This window comes from Hyla sarda, chromosome 1, assembly GCF_029499605.1.
Source record: "Hyla sarda isolate aHylSar1 chromosome 1, aHylSar1.hap1, whole genome shotgun sequence".
NCBI lineage: Eukaryota > Metazoa > Chordata > Amphibia > Anura > Hylidae > Hyla > Hyla sarda.
Window position 1 is genome coordinate 132,187,492 of NC_079189.1, and position 24,423 is coordinate 132,211,914.

Sequence of the window (24,423 nt, forward strand, 5' to 3'; positions counted from 1 at the left end):
GTAAATGAATCCATTTACCAATCATAATTCTTTATCCCAGAAAAACAGCCTTAAAGTGTTGGCCACTAGGTGTCTCCACTACCTGTTCTTAAGGGAAATCCATCCGTAGTAACAGTCAAAGCAAAATGGCTTACAGGGGCAGTGCTAAGCATGGGCTCTATGCTGAAGATAAGAGAAAAAGACTGTGTACCTGCATCTGTAAGTGTCCAGAGCAGTATTTTTCAAACAGTATGTCCCCAGCATTGGCAAAACTAATACCCCCAACATGCCCGAACAACCTTTGGCTGTCCAGGCATGCTGGGAGTTGTAGTTTTGCAACAACTGTACATACACTGTTTGGAGAACACTTGTGCAGAAGATCTGCCCTGTCCATGTAACGTAAATCAAGGCCTTCCTCTCATCTCAGCAGCAGCAGTGCTTATTGTAACCCTTTCCTTGCTGCATGTTTTCCTTTCTGTTAATAGCACCTTAAAAAGAGTAATATTAACCTGTTTACCACTCACATGCCATCTATACTAGTGTACAGTATACATTCTCCGTCAGCACAGTGCCAACCAGTGCTTAGGGTGACCCCATAGTAAGACATACTGTAGATATTAATTCTAAGCCCAGGAACTAGCATGTCACAATCTTTATGGTCCATTGGTTATTTTACTAGAGGACAATTGCAGAAAACACTTCACACCAAGCATCATAACAGTAAAAAATTAACCAAATAGGTAACTATTGTTTAAGAGCAAATGAACTCTGTTTTAAAAGGGAATCTGTCAGTCAAGCTGGCTGCTACTAGCTGTATACATGGGTTGACAGATAATGAAGCAGAAACAAATTGTACTTTGTATACATTTGTTGTACTTTTCATAAGTGCAAAAACTAGCTTATTTTTTTCCAAATTAAAAATGAAAGATGTAGGATCGGGCTTCTGAAGTGCTGCAGTATTACCAACCTAGTAGCTTCCCCTCTCTTACTGCTCTGCACATGATGGATATTCAGGCCTTGGCTCACAGTGCAGAGCCCTGTGGGAAGATCACATATATACTAATGAAGTACACATGCGGTGGGCTGTGGACCGCATAAGTCTATGTTGAGCTGTAAACATGTTCTGTTGGGAAACCTTTTGTTCTCATATCATAAAGATGTTATGTTAATGTAACATTATTGCAGATTAGGTATACGTCTTCATGGTAATTGTAGTTCTTGGTAGCAGTGGCCTCTTTCAGAATTATAATGCATCCTGGCATACGGCAAAAATTGTTCAAGAATGGTTTAAAGAACATGACAAAGAGTTCAAGGTGTTTAATTGACCTCCCAATTCCCCAGGTCACACATCGGTGGGATTTGCTGGAAAAACAAGTTTACTCTATAAAGGTCGTACCTCGCAACTTACAGGACTTAAAGGATCTGCTGCTAAAGTCTTGATGCCAGATGCTACAGAACATCTTTATAGATTTAGAAGTGTCCGTGCTTCGATGGGTATAGAACTATTTTGGTAGCACAAAAAGTACCTGCACGATATTAGGCAAATAGTTTACATGGTTGACACACTTTTTTTATTTTAAGAAAACTGGATAACTGTTAATGTGTAAATAGCAACCAGTCGCACTGCAAGAATGAAATAAGTGTATGCTTAGCCCTGATTGGTTGCTGAAAAGGCCTTACTTCTGGTCAAAGTCAAGGACAGAAGCAAGGCCTTATATCTACAACTATTGTCAGTCTGGCCCACAAAAGGACCATAGGGTATTCTCATGGACCCAGATTTTGGTACCTTAACACAGCCCTGCATTACTTGTCTGTGTAAAAACAATAAAATTAACTCATGTGGTGCAGAAGGAAAGAAGATACTAAATATTACTGTTCATTACTATAGTATATGTATGCAAAGAAAACAACAAGATAAAAAAAATTGTGTTGCTGTGATCACAGTATTATAAATAAATATTAATTTACATAAAGAGGAACATTTAACAATTAACAAATATGATAAATTTACCTAAAAAAAATACTTATTGTACAGCCTATATAATAATATGCCACATCTTCAAAAGCTACGCAATTTTACCCACTTCGAGAATTCCTTGTAATCTTAGTGCCACTATTGAATGTCACATGGTGATTTGCATTCTGGTAAAGGTAATTTTTTAACCACACATTGCAGTACAATCTCATGGCTGGAAAACTAGCTCTCCCATAAATTATACGGTATTGAGGGTTAATTTGTCAACAGTGACAGAATGACAGATTTGTGACTGTAGCTCAGGGCTATAATAAATAGCCTAACAACATTTGCAGTCATGACAAAAGTCATTGAGTAGCCCCAGATTTAGACCATATACACACACAGTAATGGTAATCATCCAATTAAATATATAAGAGGGGAGCACAATTTTACACAATTTTTGTACAAAAATGTGTTACTTTTTGCCTTTCTGCAACACCTATGCTACTTTTAAAAAAAGTGGGTGATGCTTAGCAAAAGACTATGTGGCCTCCTGCAACCCAGAAGACTGATTATAACATACACCAGAAATTTACATCATTTATGGCTCAAGCTGGTGTAGATTTCTTGGTCTGGTAAATGGAGATGCGCCAATTTATTTATTTTTTCTTAATAAATCTAGTACATCTTAAGCCAGCCTTTTTTTAAAGCGTACCTGTCAGATCCCACAAAAATAAATAAATATATATATATATATATATATATATATATATATATATATATATATTATGTTACTCAGTACCTAATCGTGACCATGTACATCTATTTTTTATGCCTCTATCACCTATATTTTTTATGGAAACACCTCTTTTCATTAGCTCACAGTGTTAGAAATCCTCTCAGGGGAAGAGGGCGTGTCCCTCCTTGTGGTGTTGGGAGGTGATTGGTGTGTCTGCTCATGTAGCCTTGTCCATAAGTCATCTATTGTCTATGACTCATCTCCTGTCCATGACTCATAAACAAGCTGATGCTGCTGCAAGACTTGTTAGTGCCCCAGTAGGTATGGGGACCCCTAGTGGTGGGAGTTTCAGGGGAAAAAAGAGACAAAATGGACAGAGGATGACAGGTTTTTCTTTACTCCCTGCCTGTCACAGCATATTCCAACAGGGAAAATGGCCCAGTATAGATAATAAGTGTATTTTACAATACAATTGATCTTGACATGGCCAGGGGACAAAAGATTAATAATTATTACTATCTGAAGTACCGTTTTGAATGTCGTAAGTTGTTAGCTTAGTTTCTTCTATGTTCGTACAAATCAGTGCAGATAAAACTTCTAGGAAATATAAACAGCAATTAACATAGAATTGCAGGAATACAGTGCAGCACAATAGATGGAATGCTGTTGAAATGATTAGAAATGTGTGTTTTGGTTGCTACTTTGATGTGAGAGTCATGTTTAACTACAGTCTGAGCATATTCTGTAATAGTCATGCATAATTACTGTCAGATGATTTTTGTACCTTTCATTCTTCACAAAAAGACAACGGTGCATTAGCAGCCGGTCAGATAAGGCCGCCTTCTTTAAAATTTTCTGGCTATCAAGGTTAATTATCTGCAAATACAAAATGAGCGTAGTATTATATGTCATGTCTGTTTAACAGCAGGCTGTTAGAAAGCTATTAGGCACTAGGCTGGGTGAATATGCAACAAAGTCAAGGTGAAATACATCTTTTAATTCAATTATATTATTAAATATTGAAACAAGAAAACAATCTAACTTTTAAAAAATTACTTTGAATTTGATCTAGACTCTGTTCACACTTACCTCTTGGTTTCCACTTATAATGGAAACCATGGAGCATAGTTTTGATGCCCAATTGGCTTGATCTGTGATCAATTGACTTAAAATAGGATTCATCAGGTTCTGGTTTCTGTTGTTTTGTTGGGAAGACTAATTCTGCATGTAGTGCTATACTAGCCATCAAATTTGCTTCGACTACTGACCGAGGCTCCAAATGAAGTCGCAGACAGCAATGTGAATCTGGCTTTGGACAAGTCATCAGATTGTTAAGGCAGGGGAGTAACTATAGGAGATGTATAGGTAGGAGTGGCACTATGTGTCTGAAGAGGCCCCAAGGTCCCTCTGGCACATGATTCGATATGGACCTGTGTTATAGATTTAGCATCAGAGCCCAAAACCTACAAGTTATGCCTGTGGTGAGAAATGTTGCCTGTAAAGCAATAAAGAGGCTGCAGAGCTGCATTGAGTACATTGTCCTTTTAATCATCTTATTATCAGAAGTGCAGGAGATCAGAGCTTACCGGTCTGATATTGATAGCCTATCTTAAAGGGGTTATCCAGGAATTGAAAAACAGATAATTTCTTTCAAAGACCGCTCCCTGTCTGTCTCAAGGTTGGGTGTGGTTCTTCAGCTAAGTTCCATTAAAGTGAATGGAGCCAAGTTATAATACCACACCAAAAGTGGAGACATACAGCGAGCTGTCTTTAAAAGAAATAAGGCTTGTTTTCAAATTGTGTAAAAACCCCTTTAAAGACAGAATATCCCCTTAATGGTGTATTCACACTTACACTATTCTGCACAGATTTGATGTGCAGATTTGATGCACAGGATTTTATGCTACAGATTCTGATCTAAATGACTGAATACAGCTTCATAACCTGTGCATCAAATCTGCGCAGAATATTGTACATGTGAATAGACCCTTAAAGTCTTGGAAACAGTTTTTGCAGGGATGCTATTTTTCCCCTAATATGAGATAATTGGCTACTTCCTAGATCATAGCTATGTAGTGACAAATTAGGATAATTTTTAATGTATCTATATTTCTTACTACATCTATACACAGTTCTGGTGAACCCACATACACAGCTGTGCTGCACATACACACCACTTTGCTGTACATACATGCAACTTTGCTACACAAACTTTGCTGCACCTACTTGCATACACAGCTTTGTAACACATGCACATGCACACACACATTAATTTTAATCAAAACAAATCCTAAAACACAGTTAGTACTTATTTATTAGTCTTGTTCTTCCTAGGTCCCTCAAGGCATATGACTGCTGACATGGTTGTGACATCATCAGAGGCGGCTTTGCCATTAGGCCACTTAGGCCGCTGTGCTGCACATCTATCTTCTCTCTTGTGATTGTGGAGTTTAACCCCTTAAGGACCCAAACAATTTTCAGTGTAGGTCCCGGCCAATTTCTGCACATCTGACCATTGTCAATTTAAGCATTAATAACTCTGGGATGCTTTTACTTTTCATTCTAATTCCGAGAATGTTTTTTTGTGACATACTGTACTTTATGTTAGTGGTAAATTTTTGTCGATACTTCCATCATTTCTTGGTGAAAAATTCCAAAATTTGATGAAAAAATTGAAAATTTTGCATTTTTCTAACTTTGAAGCTCTCTGCTTGTAAGGAAAATAGACATGCCAAATAAATTATATATTGATTCAAATATACAATATGTCTACTTTATGTTTGCATCATAAAGTTGACATGTGTTTACTTTTGGAAGACATCAGAGGGCTTAAAAGTTCAGCAGCAATTTTCCACTTTTTCACAAAAAAATTTAAATCGGCTTTGAAGTGGATTTGAAGGGCCTTCACATTAAATGACCCCATTAATGACCCCATTATAAAAACTGCCCCCCTCAAAGTATTCAAAATGACATTCAGTAAGTGTGTTAACCCTTTAGGTGTTTTACAGGAATAGCAGGAAAGTGAAGGAGAAAATCCAAAATCTTCATTTTTTACATTCGCATGTTTTTGTAGACCCAGTTTATGAATATTTGCAAGGGGTTATAGGAGAAAAAGTCGCACAAAATTTGTAAAGTAATTTCTCTTGAGTAAGGAAATACCTCATATGTGTATGTCAAGTGTTCGGCGGGCGCAGTAGAGGGCTCAGAAGGGAAGGAGCAACAATGGGATTTTGGAGAGTGAATTTTGATGAAATGGTTATTGGGGGGCATGTCACATTTGGGAAGCTCCTATGGTGCCAGAACAAGAGAAAAAACCCCACATGGCAAACCATTTTGGAAACTTCACCCTTCATGGCACATAACATGGGGTCCAGTGAGCCTTAAAGGGGTATTCCAGGCCAAAATTTTTTTTTATATATCAACTGGCTCCGGAAAGTTAAACAGATTTGTAAATTACTTCTATTAAAAAATCTTAATGCTTCCAATAGTTATTAGCTTCTGAAGTTGAGTTGTTTTCTGTCTAACTGCTCTCTGATGACTCACGTCCCGTGAGCTGTGCAGTTCCTATGGGGATATTCTCCCATCATGCACAGCTCCCGGGACATGACATCATCATTGAGCAGTTAGACAGAAAACTTCAGAAGCTAATAACTATTGGAAGGATTAAGATTTTTTAATAGAAGTAATTTACAAATCTGTTTAACCTTCCGGAGCCAGTTGATATATAAAAAAAAGTTTTGGCCTGGAATACCCCTTTAACACCCCATGGATTTTCATTAAAGTCGGATGTGTAAATGAAAAAAAAAAAAAAAGATTTAACTAAAGTGCAGTTTTTTTCCCAAATGTTCAATTTTTACAAAAGATAATGTGAGAACATGCCCCCCAAAATTTGTAACCACATCTCTTCTGAGTATGGAAATACCCCATGTTATGACATAAAATGCTCTGCGGGCGAACTACAATGCTCAGAAGAGAAGGAGTCACATTTGGCTTTTGGAAAGCACAGCAAAGCAAAAAACAAGCCACATGGCATACTATTTTGGAAACTACACCCCTCAAGAAATGTAACAAGGGGTACAGTGAGCGTTAACCTCAATGGTGTTTTACAACTTTTTGTTGAAGTTGGATGTGTAAATGATAAAATATTTTTTTTCACTAAAATGCTGGTTTTTCCCCAATTTTTACATTTTTACAAGGGGTAATAGGAGAACATGACCCCCAAAATGTGTCACCCCATTTCTTCTGAGCATGGAAATACCCCATGTGTGGATGTCAAGTGCTCTGCTGGCGAACTACAATGCTCAGAAGTGAAGGAGTGCCATTGAGCTTTTGGAGAGTGAATTTGTTTGGCATGGAAGTCAGGGGCCATGTGCATTTACAAAGCCCCCCGTGGTGCCAGAACAGTGGACTCCCCACATGTAACCCCATTTTGAAACTACACCCCTCACAGAAAGTAATAATGGGTGCAGTGAGTATGTACATCCCACTGGTGTTTGACAGATCATTGGAACAGTGGGCTGTGCAAATAAAAAATTACATTTTTAATTTTCACGGACCACTGTTCCAAAAATCTGTCAAACACCTGTGGGCGTAAATGCTCACTGTACCCCTTATTACATTCATGTGGGGTGTAGTTTCCAAAATGGGATCACATGTGGGGGGGGGGGGGGGGGGGGGCATTGTTCTGGCAGTATGGGGGCTTTGTAAACACATGTGGCCTCCAATTCCGGACAAATTTTCTCATCAAAAGCCCAATTGTGCTCCTTCTCTTATGAGCATTGTAGTTTGCCTGCAGAGCACTTTACATCCACATATGGGGTATGTTCTTACTCAGAAGAAATGGGGTTACAAATTTTGGGGGGCTTTTTCCTATTTTCCATTGTGAAAATGAAAAATTTAGGGTAACACCAGCATTTTAGTGAAAAAACAATTTTTTTTCATTTTCCCATCTAACTTTAACGAAAATGTGTCAAACACCTGTGGGGTGTTAAGGCTCACTATATCTCTTCTTACATTCCGTGAGGGGTTTAGTTTCCAATATGGGGTCACATGTGGGTATTTATTTTTTTGCGTTTATGTCAGAACCGCTGTAAAATCAGCCACCCCTGTGCAAATCACCAATTTAGACCTCAAATGTACATAGTGCGCTCTCACTCCTGAGCCTTGTTGTGCGTCCACAGAGTATTTTACGCCCACATATGGGGTATTTCCGTACTCAGGAGAAATTGCATTACAAATTTTGGGGGTCTATTTATCCTTTTACCGCTTGTGAAAATAAAATGTATGGGGCAACACCAGCATGTCAGTGCAAATTTTTTTTAATTTTTTTTACACTAACAGGCTGGTGTAGCCCCCAACTTTTCCTTTTCATAAAGGGTAAATGAGAAAAAGCCCCCCAAAATTTGTATTGCAATTTCTCCTGAGCATGGAAATACCCCATATATGGGCCTAAACTGTTTCCTTGAAATACGACAGGGCTCCAAAGTGAGAGAGCGCCATGCCCATTTGAGGAATAAATTAGGCATTGCACAGGGGTGGACATAGGGGTATTCTATGCCAGTGATTCCCAAACAGGGTGCCTCCAGCTGTTGCTAAACTCCCAGAATGCCTGGACAGTCAGTGGCTGTCCTGAAATGCTGGGAGTTGTTGTTTTGCCACAGCTGGAGGCTCGGTTTTGGAAGCTCTGCCGTACAATACGTTTTTCATTTTTATTCAGGGGGACAGTGTAAGGGGGTGTATATGTAGTGTTTTACCCTTTATTATGTGTTAGTGTAGTTTAGTGTAGTGTTTTTTGGGTACATTCACACTGGCAGGTTTACAATGAGTTTCCTGCTAGGAGTTAGCGCTGTGGCGAAAAATTTGCTGCAGCTCAAACTTCAAGCAGGAAACTTACTGTAAACTCGCCCGTGTGAATGTGCCCTGTACATTCACATGGGGGGGGGGGGGGTCAAACCTCCAGCTGTTTCAAAACTACAACTCCCAGCATGCACTGACATTACTTTTGCAACAGCTGGAGGCACACTGTTTGGAAAACCTTCAGTTAGGTTCTGTTACCTAACTCAGTATTTTCCAACCAGTGTGCCTCCAGCTGTTGCAAAACTAGGCTCCCAGCATGTACTGATCGCCCAAGGGCATGCTAGGAGATGTAGTTATGCAACAGCTGGAGGTACGCAGCTACAACTCCCAGCATGCCGAGACAGCTGTTTGCTGTTGGGCATGCTGGGATTTGCAGTTTTGAAACATCTGGAGAGCTACAGTTTAGAGACCACTGCACAGTGATCTCCAAAATGTGGCACTCCAGATGTTGCAAAACTACAAATCCCAGCATGCCCAGACAGCAAACAGCTGTGTGGGCATGCTAGGAGCTGTAGTTTTGCAGGATCTGGAGGGCTACAGTTTAGAGACCACTGTATAGTGGTCTCAAACTGTAGCCCTCCAACTGTTGCAAAACTACAAATCCCAGCATGCTCAAATAGCTGTCTGGGCATGCTGCGAGTTGTAGTTTTGCAACTCACCAGCTTCTATAGGATCCAAGTAGCCTCATCGGTGTCCTCTGCTGCTGCCAATCTCCACTGGCGATCGTTGCCTCCTCTGCGGCCGATGGGTAAGTGGACTTCTGCGCCGGTCCTCCTCGGTTTCCCAGTTCTTCCCCACCTATTGTGGGTGGGCAGAATGGGGAAACCGAAACTTTACCCCCCCACCCCCGATCTGCTATAGGTCGTCGCTTCTATACGACCAAAAGCAGGGATTGGAGGGGTGGCACCCCTGCCACCTCACTCCTATCCCTTCAGGGGGATCGTGGGTGTCTTGGGCAACCACTTTCCCCCTTATTTTCCGGGTCACCAGGTCACCATAGACCCGTATGATCCTGAATTTCGCAAATCGCCAGTGTGAATTCACTGATGACCCCCCCCCCTAGGCATTTGCGCAGGGTGCCTGCTGATCGATATCAGCAGTCACCCCGGTCCCGTCCCCGCCTGGAACGTGGTGGGGACCGGAATTCCCCATGAAGTACCGGTACGTCATGGGTCCTTAAGACCCAGGGTGTCCTGACGTAGCGGTACGTCATGAGTCCTTAAGGGGTTAATATGTGGGTCACACTGTTCAGACAGTGCGCTCCCACATGAACAAACATAGATCAATAATCTATAATAGTTTTATGTTACACAGTGTGTCACGTCACCTTAAAATGAAGCATAAGAACAATTTAGATAAATTACAGCGTAATTATGGCCTAGTTATCATAGAAATCATTCCATCTCATGTTCATAATAGATTTCAGAAATTAATAAATAGAGAGTCTTTTTGGAGATTTACCTTGGGTAGGTTGTTTCCAGGCAGATTGAACGGAATGATAGAGAACACTCAATAATCTATTTATTATTCTTATATGTATTTTTACATTTATAATTTTTTAGAGATATATGAAACAAGCAATTTGGATATATCTAGTAATAATCGGAACTTTATGTATATGTCTTATTTTCATGAAATCTTATTGTCATAGTTTGAATGTATGTAATTTTCTGTAATCAGGCTAATGTATGGTTCACCCTGCTGTCGGCATTTGATAGGTTAATCCCATTAAGGGTTAACTTTAGATTTTTATGCACTTTTTCATTTCATGTAAGGGTTCAATCTGTGAAGGATTAACTTTGGACTTTATATGCACCTTGTTACTTACCTTGACATGCCTGATAAGGCAGATCTCCGCGAAACGCGTTGCATGATGGGAAAATATACTCTTTGTTTTAGAACTACTCTCAGTGCTTACTAATCCTAGCCTGCACCTGGAGGAAAAGTGTTCTGAATATACCACACATTGATTTTTTACACCTAATTGATGTTTGACATAAACAATTGCTCACAATGCTATAGATTAGATGGCTACTTGATGAAACTCTTTGCCAAACTGTATTATATAAGAAAGAATTTCACAAAGATAATGTATTGTATTGTTTTCATTCCAAGGTTACTTTGGTCCAGAGGATGGGCGTGGATCTTGTGAAAATAAGTATTGTGGTCTTGGGAGGCACTGTGTGATTAACCAACAGACTGGACAAGCAGAATGTGCGTGCATGGAGCACTGTAAACCGCATTACAAGCCAGTTTGTGGTTCAGACGGAGAATTCTATGAAAATCATTGTGAAGTACACCGAGCTGCTTGCCAGAAAAAGCAAAAGATTATCATGGTACACAATGAAGACTGTTTTTTTAAAGGTAAGATGGAAAGAAATGATATTAGGCTTTCATGTTATAATGACAAAAATTGGATACACATTGTTATACCAGAAAAACTTAAATGCAGTGAACATCTTTGCACTAATATTTTTATTTTCTATGTGATTTGTCCCAAATAGTCTTTATTAATAGTTTTGTACTATTTTGCTAAGCAATAGATTGCTAAGTGTTGATTTGCTTATTATGGGCCTTTTCTGACTGCCATGATAGGACTCTTATTACTCTTTGCCATGTCGTCTAACAGTAAAAACATTAACATTACTATAACAAACTTTTGTCATGTCGCAGGGACTTGTCAAAAGTTTTCATTGGTCAGGGTCTCAGTGCTGAGATCCCCACCACTTGTGAGATATAGACGGGTGAAATGCTTTTCTGTAGTGTACTTCATTCCTAGGTGCTCGGCCTGTCTAATTTCAGGTGACGGTTCCAGAGACTATAATCTCGCAACCTGTGGGGGTCTCAGCACTAAGACCTTCAATGATGAAAAGTTTTGGCATGTCGAACGTTTTTTTTATATTCAAAGCAATGCTTGTAGGAATTTGAACTTTTTTGTTTGAATTGGCATTACCTTATTCTCAGCCTATAACACCGCTTTATGATCTCCAATGGTTAATATTTAATTTTAATAAATGGGGGGGGGGGGGGGTCATTTTTTCTTTGGTGTTATTTTTGTGTGTGTGTGTGTGTGTTTTTTTTTTACCTTGGGGGAATGCATTTTGTTTTCAGATATTCATATTTAAACGTTTTAATTCCTGAGCCATATTTGGAAGCTTGTGGAAGTGACATAACAGTGGCTTTGTTTGGTTTGATGTATTCTTTGGTGAATGTTAGTCAATTGGTTGTAAAAGGGAAAGGGTATGGCATCATGAAGGGTAGAGGTGTGTGTAGGTGATTTATTTGGAGTAAAGCAGAAATGGCTCTGAGCAATATCTTGATATTTTTATGTTTGGAACAATTATAACACTGCTAAGTCTTTGGTCTGTTTATTTATTTTTTCTACCTTTGTTGCATCAATAAAGTTGGAAGAAATTTATAAACTAAATATTATCATTGTAAATGGGAAAATTATTGAATTTTATGGGGTACAACAACTTATTTGTTACTTTAGAAAATGTATTGGGTAAAGGGGCTTCTTTTATGAGTTGCTGATTAAATTTAGTTCAATAAGAATCCCTAGAGTTAAAGGGGTTATCCAGGAAAACACTTTTTTTTATATATCAACTGGCTCCAGAAAGTTAAACAGATTTGTAAATTACTTCTATGGTCTCTGATGACATGTGTCTCGGGAAACACCCAGTTTAGAACAAATCCCCAAGCAAACCTCTTCTAAACTGGGTGTTTCCCAAGACACGTGTCATCAGAGAGCACTTAGACAGAAAAGAACAACCTTAACTTCAGAAGCTCATAAGTACTGAAAAAATTAAGATTTTTTAATAGAAGTAATTTACAAATCTGTTTAACTTTCTGGAGTCAGTTGATATATATAAAAAAGTTTTTTCCTGGATAACCCCTTTAAATTGAAAGGGATGTAATTTTTGATATGAAAATCCACAGCAGAATCTGCAATAGCACATTACTTGTAAATTGTATTGCAAATGTTGTGTTCCTTATTATAGTCAATTGGAAAATATACAGCTTCATTCATTGACATGCAGCAGATTTAAAAAGCCACACGACAGGCCAATTTCTGTGGGGAACATTTTCACAGCCTGTGGATGACATAAATAAAGCATCATCCACTTCCCTACTATTCTATTCTGCTCTGGATTTTATCTGCACAAATCCACTGGTAAAATCAGCAGCATTTCCTTCCCAGGAGTGTTATTTTCTTTCTATTCACAATAGAGTGTTGTGCCATCTATGTTATACAGCAGTAAAGGAAATAATATAAAAGCTGTAGACAGCAAGACATGAATCCATAACAATATGCTAAGAATAAGGGATCGGGCATTGACATTGATAATCACATATTCAGAAATGAATATGGTGTTTCTATTAGGGTTAAGCTCTTAATGGATATACAGTACACATGGTAGTAATAGAGAGGCCTTTTTTTTGGTAGTCTTGCTATGTAAAATGACTTATTATCATTGTTGTTGTGAATTATGGACCAGAGAATAGACATGTGTTTATGGCATTTTCAGCGATTCCATTGACAGTTCCCTTTAGTTGCAGCCTACTGTGTTTCCAGGCGTTTGGAGATGGGATTCTGCCAACTCAATTAAGTATTAATTGAATTTAAATTTATATAAATTCCTACAACTGATTGGGTGTTATCCCTTTATCAGGTTTTTACTGTAGATGCAGTATTTAAATCTAAAGGCATGACTGGATGAAAAAGATGAGACTTTCAGTCTTTTCTTTCTACAGACATGTACACAATTGTTGGCATCCTTTCAATAAAGACAGAAAAACCCACAATGCTCCCTGAAATAACGTAAAACTATCAAACATTGTTTTTGAATTGTGGTTCAACAGAATCATTTAAAAAAATGAAAAAATAAAAATAAAGATGATGGGACTCTGAACTTATTATTATTTTTTTTTTTTTTCATTTCAAAAGGTTTTTTATTTTCCAATAAACAACAACAATGGCGGATCCCGCCATGATAAACAAAAGTGTCATATGGCAGTATAGCACAGAACAGAATAAGATACAGTGCAATACTAACAATAAGCGAGCCAACATAAGGTCACAGATATGGGTTAGCAAATCTAGAGCGTCCATACTATTCAATGGCTTCAGGATATGTCAGCACGGAGTTGAGAGCACGAAAACATAAACAAAGAATGTGCGGGCAGGCCAGTGATTATGCCTGTGAGGTAGTGCACACATCCACTCCACACATATATTGCGTTTGTGTGTCTCGGTCTAAGTCTAAGGCACAGATCCAGAGGGAGTAGAGAAAAAGTGGGACAGGGAAATTGAGGATAGAAAAGATAGAGAAACAGATCAGAAGAAGGAAAGAGAGAAGAGCAAATCTAGAGTTCTGGCTTTAAGAAAAGTAATGGGGGCTGTGAATCCAAATGTCCCAGGTCATAAGGAATGCAGAATCTCTAAAATTGGCTAGAGCATAGGTTCTTTCCATGGCACAAGTGAAATTGACATGGGCTAGAATTTCGGACAGGGAAGGGGGGACACATGTTTTCCACTTCCTAGTCAGGAGAAGTTTAGTAGACATAAATAGATGAGCCATTACTGTTCTAGCATTGCGTGGGTAGATCGACATGTCTATCAATAGGAGAGCTGTGGCCGGGAGTAGTGGTACATCAAATCCTAGTAATTTAGAGCCAATCAGTTCAACCCCCTTCCACATAGGTCTGATCACTGGACAGTCCCAGAGTATATGTCTCAGGGAGCCTACAACACCACACCCCCGCCAGCACAATTGAGAAGAGGTGGGGTAAATTCGGTGTAGCCGATCGGGTGTGAAATACCAACGGAATATCGTCTTCAAGAGAGCCTCCCGATGGTTCGTGCATTTAAACGTCTTTTTAATGAATGTGAAAGTCTCTTGCCACCGGTCAGAGGAGATGGAGATCCCCAGCTCCTGTTCCCATCTGTGCATGTAAGGGAATGCATGTACATTAGATCTATCTGCTAATATGTCATAAAAAAATGTAATGCCTTTGGTTGGGTTGTCCGAGTTTAGGTATTTCAGCATTTTGTGAGGGATTCTTATAGCAGTCAGTAGGCCAGAATTAAGTGCACTCCTGATTTGTAGGCTCTTATAGAATTCCCTATTGGATAGGTGATATTTGTGTCTGATGTGGGGGAAATGAACCGAACCTGTGTCATCTAAAATGTCAGCGATAGAAAATATGCCGGAGTCAGTCCACTTTGTAATATCGAGGTCAGGAATTAGGAGACACAGATGGCGCAGCGGAATGACCGAGGATGGGCAAGGAGTTGCATCAGGGAGGCTCCCCAAACACGACCTCCAAATTTTGTCAGATACATCTATTGCCGTGATATGTGTCTTAGTTAGCGGTGTATTAGATGCTATGGCTAGCATTCTCGACTGCAAAGAGCACTCAGGACTGAGGTGCTGTTCCAATTCTACCCAAAGTTTATCAGGGGTGCCTGCCCACCAATGTCTCATCTGATCCAAAATTGCTGCCTTATAATAGTCCTCAAAATGAGGTCTACCCAGTCCACCATGTAAAGCATGTTGAGTCATTATTCTTCTTGATACCCTCGGCTTCCTACCTTGCCAAATGAAGTTGTCAAACAGTCGGTTTAGAGAAACAAAGTAAGACTTAGGGATAGAGACAGGTAAAGTGCGGAATAGATAGAGAAGTTTGGGGAGGAGTAGCATTTTGCATGCTGCGAGTCTGCCAGACCAAGATAGAATATGTTTAGAGTAAGACATTAAAGAGGAGGAGAGCGTAGAAAGGAGAGGAAGAAAGTTCTTGCTGAAAAGATTTGAAGAAGGGGAGGTAAGTAGTATGCCCAGGTAGGAGACCGATTCCAGTTGCCAGTCTAGATTGTAGTGCTCACGAAGGGTGTGTAGAAGGCCGATCGGAATCCCCACTGGCAGTGCTTGGGATTTAGATACATTCAATTTGTAGTAAGATAGGGCACTGAACTTGTCGATTAAAGAGAATAGAGCAGTCAAAGAAGAAGAGGGGTCCGTCAAGGAAAGAAGAATGTCGTCAGCGAAAAGTGCAAGTTTATGGGTTCGGTCAGCTATAGGGATACCTCTGATGTCTGGGTTCATCCTAATCGCTTGTGCTAGAGGTTCTATGGTGATCAAGAAAATCAAGGGGGACAAAGGGCACCCCTGACGCGTGCCATTCGACAGGGTGAACCGGTTGGACAATGCACCATTAGTGAACACACTGGCAACTGGATTAGAGTACAATGCTTTAATGGCAGTGACAATATGTCCTTGAAAGCCAAAGGCTTGTAATGCTGAGAATGCATATTGCCAGTTCACCCTGTCGAATGCCTTTTCGGCATCCAACGTCAAGAAAACTGTTGGGAGCTTATGTTTCTCACAATGTTGTAAGAGCGAAATCACTTTCCTAGTATTATCCGGGGCTTGTCTCCCCAAGGTGAAACCCACTTGATCCTTATGCAGGAGTGCGGGTAACACGGGCCTGAGTCGAGCAGCCAAAATTTTAGCGTATATTTTTGCGTCACCGTTAAGAAGGGAAATCGGTCTGAAGTTGGAAGTCTGATCTGTTGGTTTACCCGGTTTGGGGATCGTCGTGATGAGTGCGTCCAACATGTCGGGGGGCAAAGATCCTGTAGTCATAGCTTTGTTAAAGACAGGGATGAGATAGGGGAGAAGAGTAGGTAAGAAGCGTCTGTAGTATTCGTTGGGGAGTCCGTCTGGGCCGGGCGCTTTACCTGTCGGGAGAGAGTTTACAGCATCGGTCACCTCCTGGGCAGAGATAGGAGAATTGAGAGAGGAAAGCAGAGAAGGGTGTAGTGTGGGGAGATTGAGGGAGGAGAGAAAGGAGTCAATCATGCTTTGCTGAGGTTGTGGACAGGTAGGGTCATTGTTTAAGTTGTAAAGGCTCTCATAGTAGTCCCTAAACGCGTTGGCAATCTCCCTGGGTGCCGAATAAGGCTTCTGGGTTTTTGGGTGTTTTAAGAATGGGATACGTTGTTTATAGAAAGCTGGTTTCAGCTTCCTTGCCAGGGGTGAACCCACTTTATTATCTTGGGAGTAAAAGTTCACTTTGGAACGGTGCATAGCCTTTTCAAAGTCACGTAGCAAGAGTCTCCGTAGGCGTAGTCGTTCCCTATTCAAGTGTTCGTTTCTATCATGGTCAAACAAATGCTTTTGGAGAGCCTCCAAGGTAGCTATCTTATTCATAGACTCCTTCAATTCCAGTTGTTTGCGCCTTTTCAGGGTGGCACCCATTTGAATGAAGGAGCCGCGAATCACTGCCTTGTGGGCTAGCCAAACGGTGGTCTCATTAACATCAGGAGTGACATTGTGGTGAAAATAGTCGAGTAGAGCATCATTAAGCATGGCGGAATGTACCGTGTGCGCAATCAGGTGTGTGTTTGCACGCCATATGAAATCACTGTGATTAGACCGCGTGTCATGTAAGGTGATTTCTACCGGAGCGTGGTCTGACCACGTCCGCTGACCGATGGCAGTCGTGGATGTTCTCTCAATGAGGGCCCTATCCACAAGTATCAGATCAATCCTGGAGTAGGAATGAAATCTTGGGGAAAAATATGTGTAATCACGCTCTGCTGCGTGGTGGAGACGCCAAATGTCAAATAAGTCGTTGTCCCTCAGGAGGCTCTCGAGATAAAAGGTTCTCCGAGTGCTAGGGGCAGATTGGTCCAAGGAGGGGAAGACAACAGAATTGAAGTCCCCGCAAAGGAGCAAGGATCCCCTTTTCAAGGGTTCAGTTTTTTTCAACACTTTCCGTAGAAAACGTCCCTGTCCAGTGTTGGGAGCATATACGTTTACAATTGTGTAATCGACATTGTCTATGGTGCAAACAACAATGATGTACCGGCTATGTGGATCAACGATTTGGAGGTGTAGAGTAACCGCTATGCGGTCGCTAAAGGCTACAATTACGCCCCTTTGCTTTTTAACAAATGTAGAGGTGAGAACAATAGGGTACTTTCTGTGGCGCAGAATTGGGGTGTTTTTGTCAGCCAAATGCGTTTCTTGCAGGCAAATCACGTCTGCTAAAGCTACGTCCACTTCTCGCCACATAAAGTTTCGTTTTTGAGGGCTGTTTAGGCCGTTAACATTGTAGGATAATATCTTTAAGCCCATCTCAGTATGCAAAAATTTAGGCAGTAGGCTAGGAAGAAAAAGAAGGAAAGAACAGAAAATAAGAAAAGAAGAGAAAGTATAGTAAATGGATCTGTGCCTTACCAGAGTTGGAGCTCACTGATCACTGGTCCGTGCTGCAGCTTATGAGTTAAAAAAAAATAAAAAATAAAAAGGGGAGGGAAAAAAGGGAGGTTAGGGTATAAAAGGATAAATTGGCAAACAGGCAGGTCACAATAAATCAATAGAAGGTAGGAGAAAAAGAAAAAAAAATTAAGAGATGATAGTATAGTTAAAATAATAAAAAGGAAGATGTGTACTTCAGAGTAGTGTGAACTAGAGAGGCTTCAGCACACTACAACCGGGAAACGTGGCAAACAGAAAAAGATCAATGAAGTAACATCACACTCTCTAGTTATGAACAATATTCTGGATACAATTCGGGGGGGAAGTAATCAGGTTGCGGTAAGTGTTTCTCCCCCCAGGGAAGAGTGATTCGGAGAGGTGCATAGATCGCGCACTTGGCATCCCCATTCCAACAAAGTCTCTAGTCCAGTTGCCACTGAGGTAAAGACATGCATTTTGTTGTGTTTGAGCACAAGAATCTTGGTCGGAAAACCCCATCTGTAGGGTATATCAAGTCTGCGGAGTTCCGAGGTCAAAGGTTGCAGGTCCCGTCTCGCCCGAAGTGTCGCAGCCAAAAGATCCACAAAGAGCTGGATATCCACATAAGGTTCAGGTAGGTATTTACGCTTCCTAGAGTACTGAAGGAGCAAGTCTTTAGTTTTAAAGAACGTGTACCGTGCTAAGACATCACGGGGTACATCTTCAGGTAGCGATTTGGGCTTAGCAACTCTGTGTGCACGGTCAATACTGTACTCAAAGGGGTCCAAATCAGGCAGGAAATGGCGGGTCAGGTCCTGTACATATTTCGCTAACTGGGAGTTTGGGATGCTTTCCGGTATACCCCGAAATTTTATATTATTTCGCCGGTTCCGATCTTCGGCATCTATTACCTTGGCCTGCAAGTCAGCTACTTTATCATCCAGGGTATTGTGCGCATCCACCATACCGTTGTGCGCTGCAGCAAATGACGCCATTTTGTTCTCAACGTGGTGTAATTTTTTACCAAGTGTGGATACTGTACCCTTTAGTGGAGCAAGGATAGAGGTAAAGTCTCTATTGATAGAGGAGCGCAGTAATGACAACATGTCCTTCAGGGAGCTTTCAGAAACAGTCTTATCAGAGACTTGGTATGCTGCAAACAGGTCCCCTTCTACTGGTTCAGCTCCTGATTCTCCCACCACACCATTCTCTCCTTCTAGTGCATCCCCCACAGTAAGCCTAGGTTTCTGCTTCACAGGACTGGTTTTAGGTGAGGAACATGCCATCACTGGGGAGTCACTAGTAACATGCTGCAAGGCCGACACATCACCCGGTTCCAGCGGGAGGGTATCATCCCCAGCTGTCGACTCACCCCACAGGTTGGCTTCCATATCCACGGGGGCCTCCCAATTCAGGGGCAGTAGACAGTCTTTTGGAGCTCTGGAGGTAAGCGAGGCATCGCTTACCTTGTCAGTGGGGGAGCCGCTGGATCTGCGGGGCTGAGGGATCAGGGATCTCTGCATTCGCGATTCACTGCGCTGCGAGGCGGGGAGGCCGGCGCCATCTTTAAGAGGCTCGTCTCTGGTCTTCCCAGCAGAGAAAAACTGTTTCAAGGAGCCGGAGTCCCCCGAGTTGTTGTATCGTTTCCTGCCCCTAGTCGCCATCTCGGTCTTGGATGTCTCAAAAGAGGAGATAATAGTCGCTGGCAGGCAATATAAGCCGTTTAGAGAGTGCTAGTGCCGGAGCTCAGCTAACACGCGGCCATTCCGTTCAGCCCCTCTGAACTTATTATTTTGTTACACAACTTTTTAAAGCAGTCACTGCAATCAAGTAATTTCTGTAACTGTAAATGAGACTTCTGCACTTGTCTCCAGGTATATTGGCCCACTCCTCATAAAATACTGCTCCAGCTGTCTCAGGTGTGAAGGTGCCTTGTCCAGACTGCACGTATCAGCTACTTCCACAGATGTTTAACCCCTTAAAGACATTGGACGTAAATGTACCCCCTGATGCGCGGATACATCACGCACCTGGACATACATTTACGTCCTGTACATGAAGGGAGCGCAGGAGTTGTTCTCTCTTCATGCACGGTGGGTCCTGGCTGCTATTGGCAGCCATGAACCAACTGGTAAAGGCAAACATCAGTGAGCACGCTGATGCACCTGGGACCCATGACCTGCGACTGAGACCAAGTTTTCTGACACAGGGCAGCACATCTTTTTACCCTTTTTTTTCACTTTGGTTTTTGTGGACATGCACCAAATTTATCATTTGGTGCTAGTTGTTAGTAATTTTGGCTCAAAATTTTGAAATCAGCTGTTCACAGCGCCTTTTACACAAAAGTTACCACCACAGAGGACAGCGTATTTTACCCTGTAGAGCAGCCATTTTGGAGTCCCTCCTGCAGTATATCAGCAAGCGACATGAGTTATTTTCTTTTGTGGGGTTTACAGCCACCATGTGAAATGGATTTTATTTTCAACTTGAGTAGTTTTTTTTTTTGGTTACTTTAGTGCAGTGGTCTTCAGCCTGCGTACCTCCAGATGTTGCAAAACTGCAGTTCCCATCATGCCCGGACAGCCGTTGGCTGTCCGGGCATGCAGGGAGTTGTAGTTTTGCAACATCTGGAGGTGCGCAGGTTGGAGACCACTGCTTTAGTGCTTACCTTTCCTGAACCTGTGTGGCCATGTCCAATGCTGGCTCAACGGAGGGTGAAGGTTCCTCAGGATAGTATTGAGCAGCCCTTTTTAATGTATTTTGACGCCTTTACATTTTCTTACATTGGTAAGTGTATTTTCCAAGTGCAACATTTCTTGGTGGTGATTTGCGCCAAAAAAAACGGAATTTGCACCAAAATTGCGCCAAAGATAGATTGGCGCAAATGATGAATTACTGACTAAAGTTGAAATCACACACAGGACCGTGTGATTTTGAGAAAGTTGTAAAAATTACAGTGAAGAAGATGCGCCAAGCTTTGGTGCAAAAAGACACTGCGCCAAAGTATTGCGCCAAAGTTACATTAAAAAACACATAAATCCTTTTATAAATACCCCCCCAGTATTCTTTGTATGCTTTATTTTTGTGTCTGTGAATATAGAGCTGATATGACTTGCCAATAAGCTCCAGTCTTCTCCTAGAACCTTACCACCTAAAAGGAAAAAAAAAGCTTTTCTGTGAAAGCGCTATTCAATCCCACCCCCCACCCCCTGCCAAATAGCAAATACCTTTCACAGTTTCTTCTCTAATATTTACATCCTCCAACTCTCTACCCCCCCCCCTTCAACAAAGGACTATTTGATACACCAGTTGTTATCCTTGTTAAAACTGCCTTAGATTGATGACCAGATGGCTGTTCCTATCACCCACTCTGTAGTTTAGGACATTATAAATAGCATCCCATCCAGGTAAGAGTCCAGGTCCTAATGGATTATCTTTATTATAAAAAACAGTTCCTCTCTCTAGCTATGTTTTACTCAGACTTGACACACGCCCCTTACATGGAAAGAGGGTAAAGACCTGCAGCAGTGTGAAAATTATGAACTGTGGAAGTATGGCTACTATAATTGCATGCATATGCCACTAAACGAGAGAAAATCAGTATTTCTCTTCTAAAGGTTGGGTCTAAAGTGCAAAAACAGGAGCAGGATGTTGGGGTTAGGAAGAGCAGCTTCCACTCCAATTACATACCACTCCTGCTCGGAGTTGGTTAGGCTTATTAAAAGCCACCGGAGAGACATCTGTGAAACCTCTGTTCTTCCTGCAGGCGCCGATGAATGACGTCAGTGGTGTCTGCACTGCGCAATGGGGACAGGGGTCACGTCTCCTCTCAGTGTAGGCTGCAGATGCATCTCACACTGAGAGAAGGCTTTCAGCTGTTTGACCCGCAGCGGCATACAGCTGAGAACAGAGTTGGCCTAGGGATCCAAGACAAGTGTCCTGGATCCCCAGAAGCAGCAATGGGCCCTTCCCCAAGCCAGGCCCTTGGACCCTGTTGAAATTGACTTGCCAATCAGTCTGCCCCTGGAGAGGTATGTACTAATTTAGGTTCTAAAGTCCTATTCAGCCATGCCCTTACTTTATACATGAAAATCTTGTATGCTATTGATACAATGCAGTGCTTTATCTTGTATCTTACAAATTGCTTAAAACATAATAAAAAATGAAATTATTAAAAAGGGGATTAATACATGTTGGCATGCTTAATAGATAGCAAAGGAGAGCAGTTATTGGCTAGCTCCATATTTTTTTTTTTTAATCTAAGATGTACTTTTTGTTTCCCCAATCAGTACAATCCAGAATCAGAAGCTAGATTTTTAACTCCAATGTTCCTTCACTGTTTTGCACTGATTTTAACTCCTTTTGGGTCCCCATCATGTGAAAATATTAATGTAGGACTTATAGGTGATTAAAATGTATTAACAAGGAAGGGGGATTTATTAGGCTTGTATGCCAATTTTCTGGCCTAATAAAGTCTTAAATTGCTGCACAAACTGTATTTATGCACAGATTTTCAGCTTATAACCTCCCAATGCCATTTTTTTTAAAGTGGGCCTTTCTTAGTGGAAGGGGTGAGGCCTTTAATGAAATTTCCCCCATAAATTGGCATGAATTATGTCAGAAATCTACTCAAGCTTATGTCTGGAGTATATTTTTAAGTTTTGTGCAAAAATATGTTAGGAGGCTTATTAGGAGGCTTGCACAAATTCCCCTCCCTTATCCTATATTATGTGTTCTAAATTCCAGGAGTGTTGTGACTTGGAGTATCATAAAAATGATGATGTGGTCTCATTGGATGGGCTTTTTTGATCATTTACTTTGACTAGTTAAAAGAGTTGGGACTGTCAGTCAGCTTGCTAAAATTAATAGGAGAAGAAAATATCATCAATAATAAATATGGGCTGAAGGCCAGAAAAGTTCATTGAATGTAGAATCAGATTATAGATAGGACAGTGAAGTTTAAGGATTGAAATTTAAGGATTTCTTGCAACTGCCTAAATCTACAAAACAGTAAATGGAGCAAACAAGCTTAATGCACCTTCATTTACTGTCAGTGTGACCATGGTAACAAATCCTAAAGGTACTGTGTTACAGAAAGGCACTTAAAGATAACAACTGGCAGTGTATAGTGAGTTTAGCTGACCACATAAACACATCACAGTTTGAGGGAAGCCACTAATTGATGAGAAACGCAAGAACAGAATCATTTTGTTTGAATTAGGGATCACTATGAAGAACGCAAAGGGCTTTGTGTTTGTGTCCCTAGCGTTAGTGTCGCCATGGAAACCACTTGTCTTTAAAGTGCTATATTATAGTTATTTCTTTGAGCCGACAAATGGTTACTAAGTTGCAAAGTTTATTGCCCCTAGTATGAAAGTTTTCTAGCGACAACAAAATAACCATCTAAGTTTTCTGTAAAAGAGTTATAAACTTAAAAACTTGTCTGCCAGAGAAAATTTTAAGCTATGGACAGCTGTAAAAACCTAATTGAAGGGAATTTGTCATCTCAAATCATACAGTGAACAGTAGGTACGATTCTTTTCAATATGTTTATTAATGATCTTGTAGAGGGATTACAAAGTAGAATTTCTATATTTGCGAATGACACTAAATTGGGTAGGGTGATCACTACAAAGGATGATAACATAATATTACAGAGGGATCTGGAGAAGCTGGAGACTTGGGCACAGACATGGCAAAATAAGTTTAATGTGGATAAATGTAAGGTGATGCATATGAGCCATAAAAACAAAATGTACAGTTAAGACATTAGGTCAAACATCTAACGGAAGGACTTGGGGGAACTGGTGGACAGTAAACTTTAGTGCCAGGCAGCGGCTTCCAAGGCTAACAAAGTCATTGGATGTATCAAGAGAGGCATAGAGATACGTGACAAGGACATAGTTTTGCCACTGTATAGATCACTAGTCAGACCACATATGGAGCATTGTGTCCAATTCTGTGCATCTGTATATAAAAAGAACACAGCCAAAATATAGAGGGTGCAGAAGAGGGCGACAAAGAAAATTAATCGTATGGGGAGGAGGGGGAATTACAGGACAAGGGCAGGTTATCAAGCTTGGGGTTATATAGTTTAGAGAATAGACATCTTAGGGGCAATCTGATTACAATGTACAAATATATGAATGGACAGTACAGAGATCATTTTGTACCTAGGCTGGTAACCATGGCAAGGGGGCATCCTCTACTTTATGTCTAGAGGAAAGAAGGTTTCACCATCATCACAGCCAGAGATTCTTTACTGTAAGAGCAGTGAAACTATGGAACTCTCTGCCACATGATGTTGTTAGGTCTGACTCAATAAACAAGTTCAAGGGGGGCCTGAATGTTTTTCAAGAGAGTTACAATTTCACAGGTTATGGATACTAGATTTAAGGGGATAGAACGCTGATCAAGGGATTTTCTGTTCGCCATATTGGGGTCAGGAAGGAATTTTTCCTTTGTCATGGGGCAATTGGCATCAGCTTCATGTTTTTTTTTTTTTTGCCTACCTCTGGATAAACACAGTAGGGTTTTAGGTTGAACTCAACGGACTATTGTTTTTTTTCCGACCTTACAAACTATGTTACTATGATTGTATGGGAAAGGATAACAAACCCAATCATACCAGTGTTTTAACTTTTCAT

The 24,423-nt window shown here is 40.8% G+C and overlaps 1 protein-coding gene across 2 annotated transcripts in view; it reads left to right on the forward strand.

Moving 5' to 3' along the window:
* FSTL5 (follistatin like 5) overlaps positions 1 to 24,423 on the forward strand; it is an 872,209-nt gene that overhangs the window by 351,742 nt on the left and 496,044 nt on the right. For both annotated transcript variants that reach the window (XM_056561517.1, XM_056561526.1), the window contains exon 4: positions 10,647 to 10,895. In XM_056561517.1, the coding sequence (XP_056417492.1) occupies positions 10,647 to 10,895 (249 nt within the window). The remainder of the gene's footprint in view (positions 1 to 10,646; positions 10,896 to 24,423) is intronic.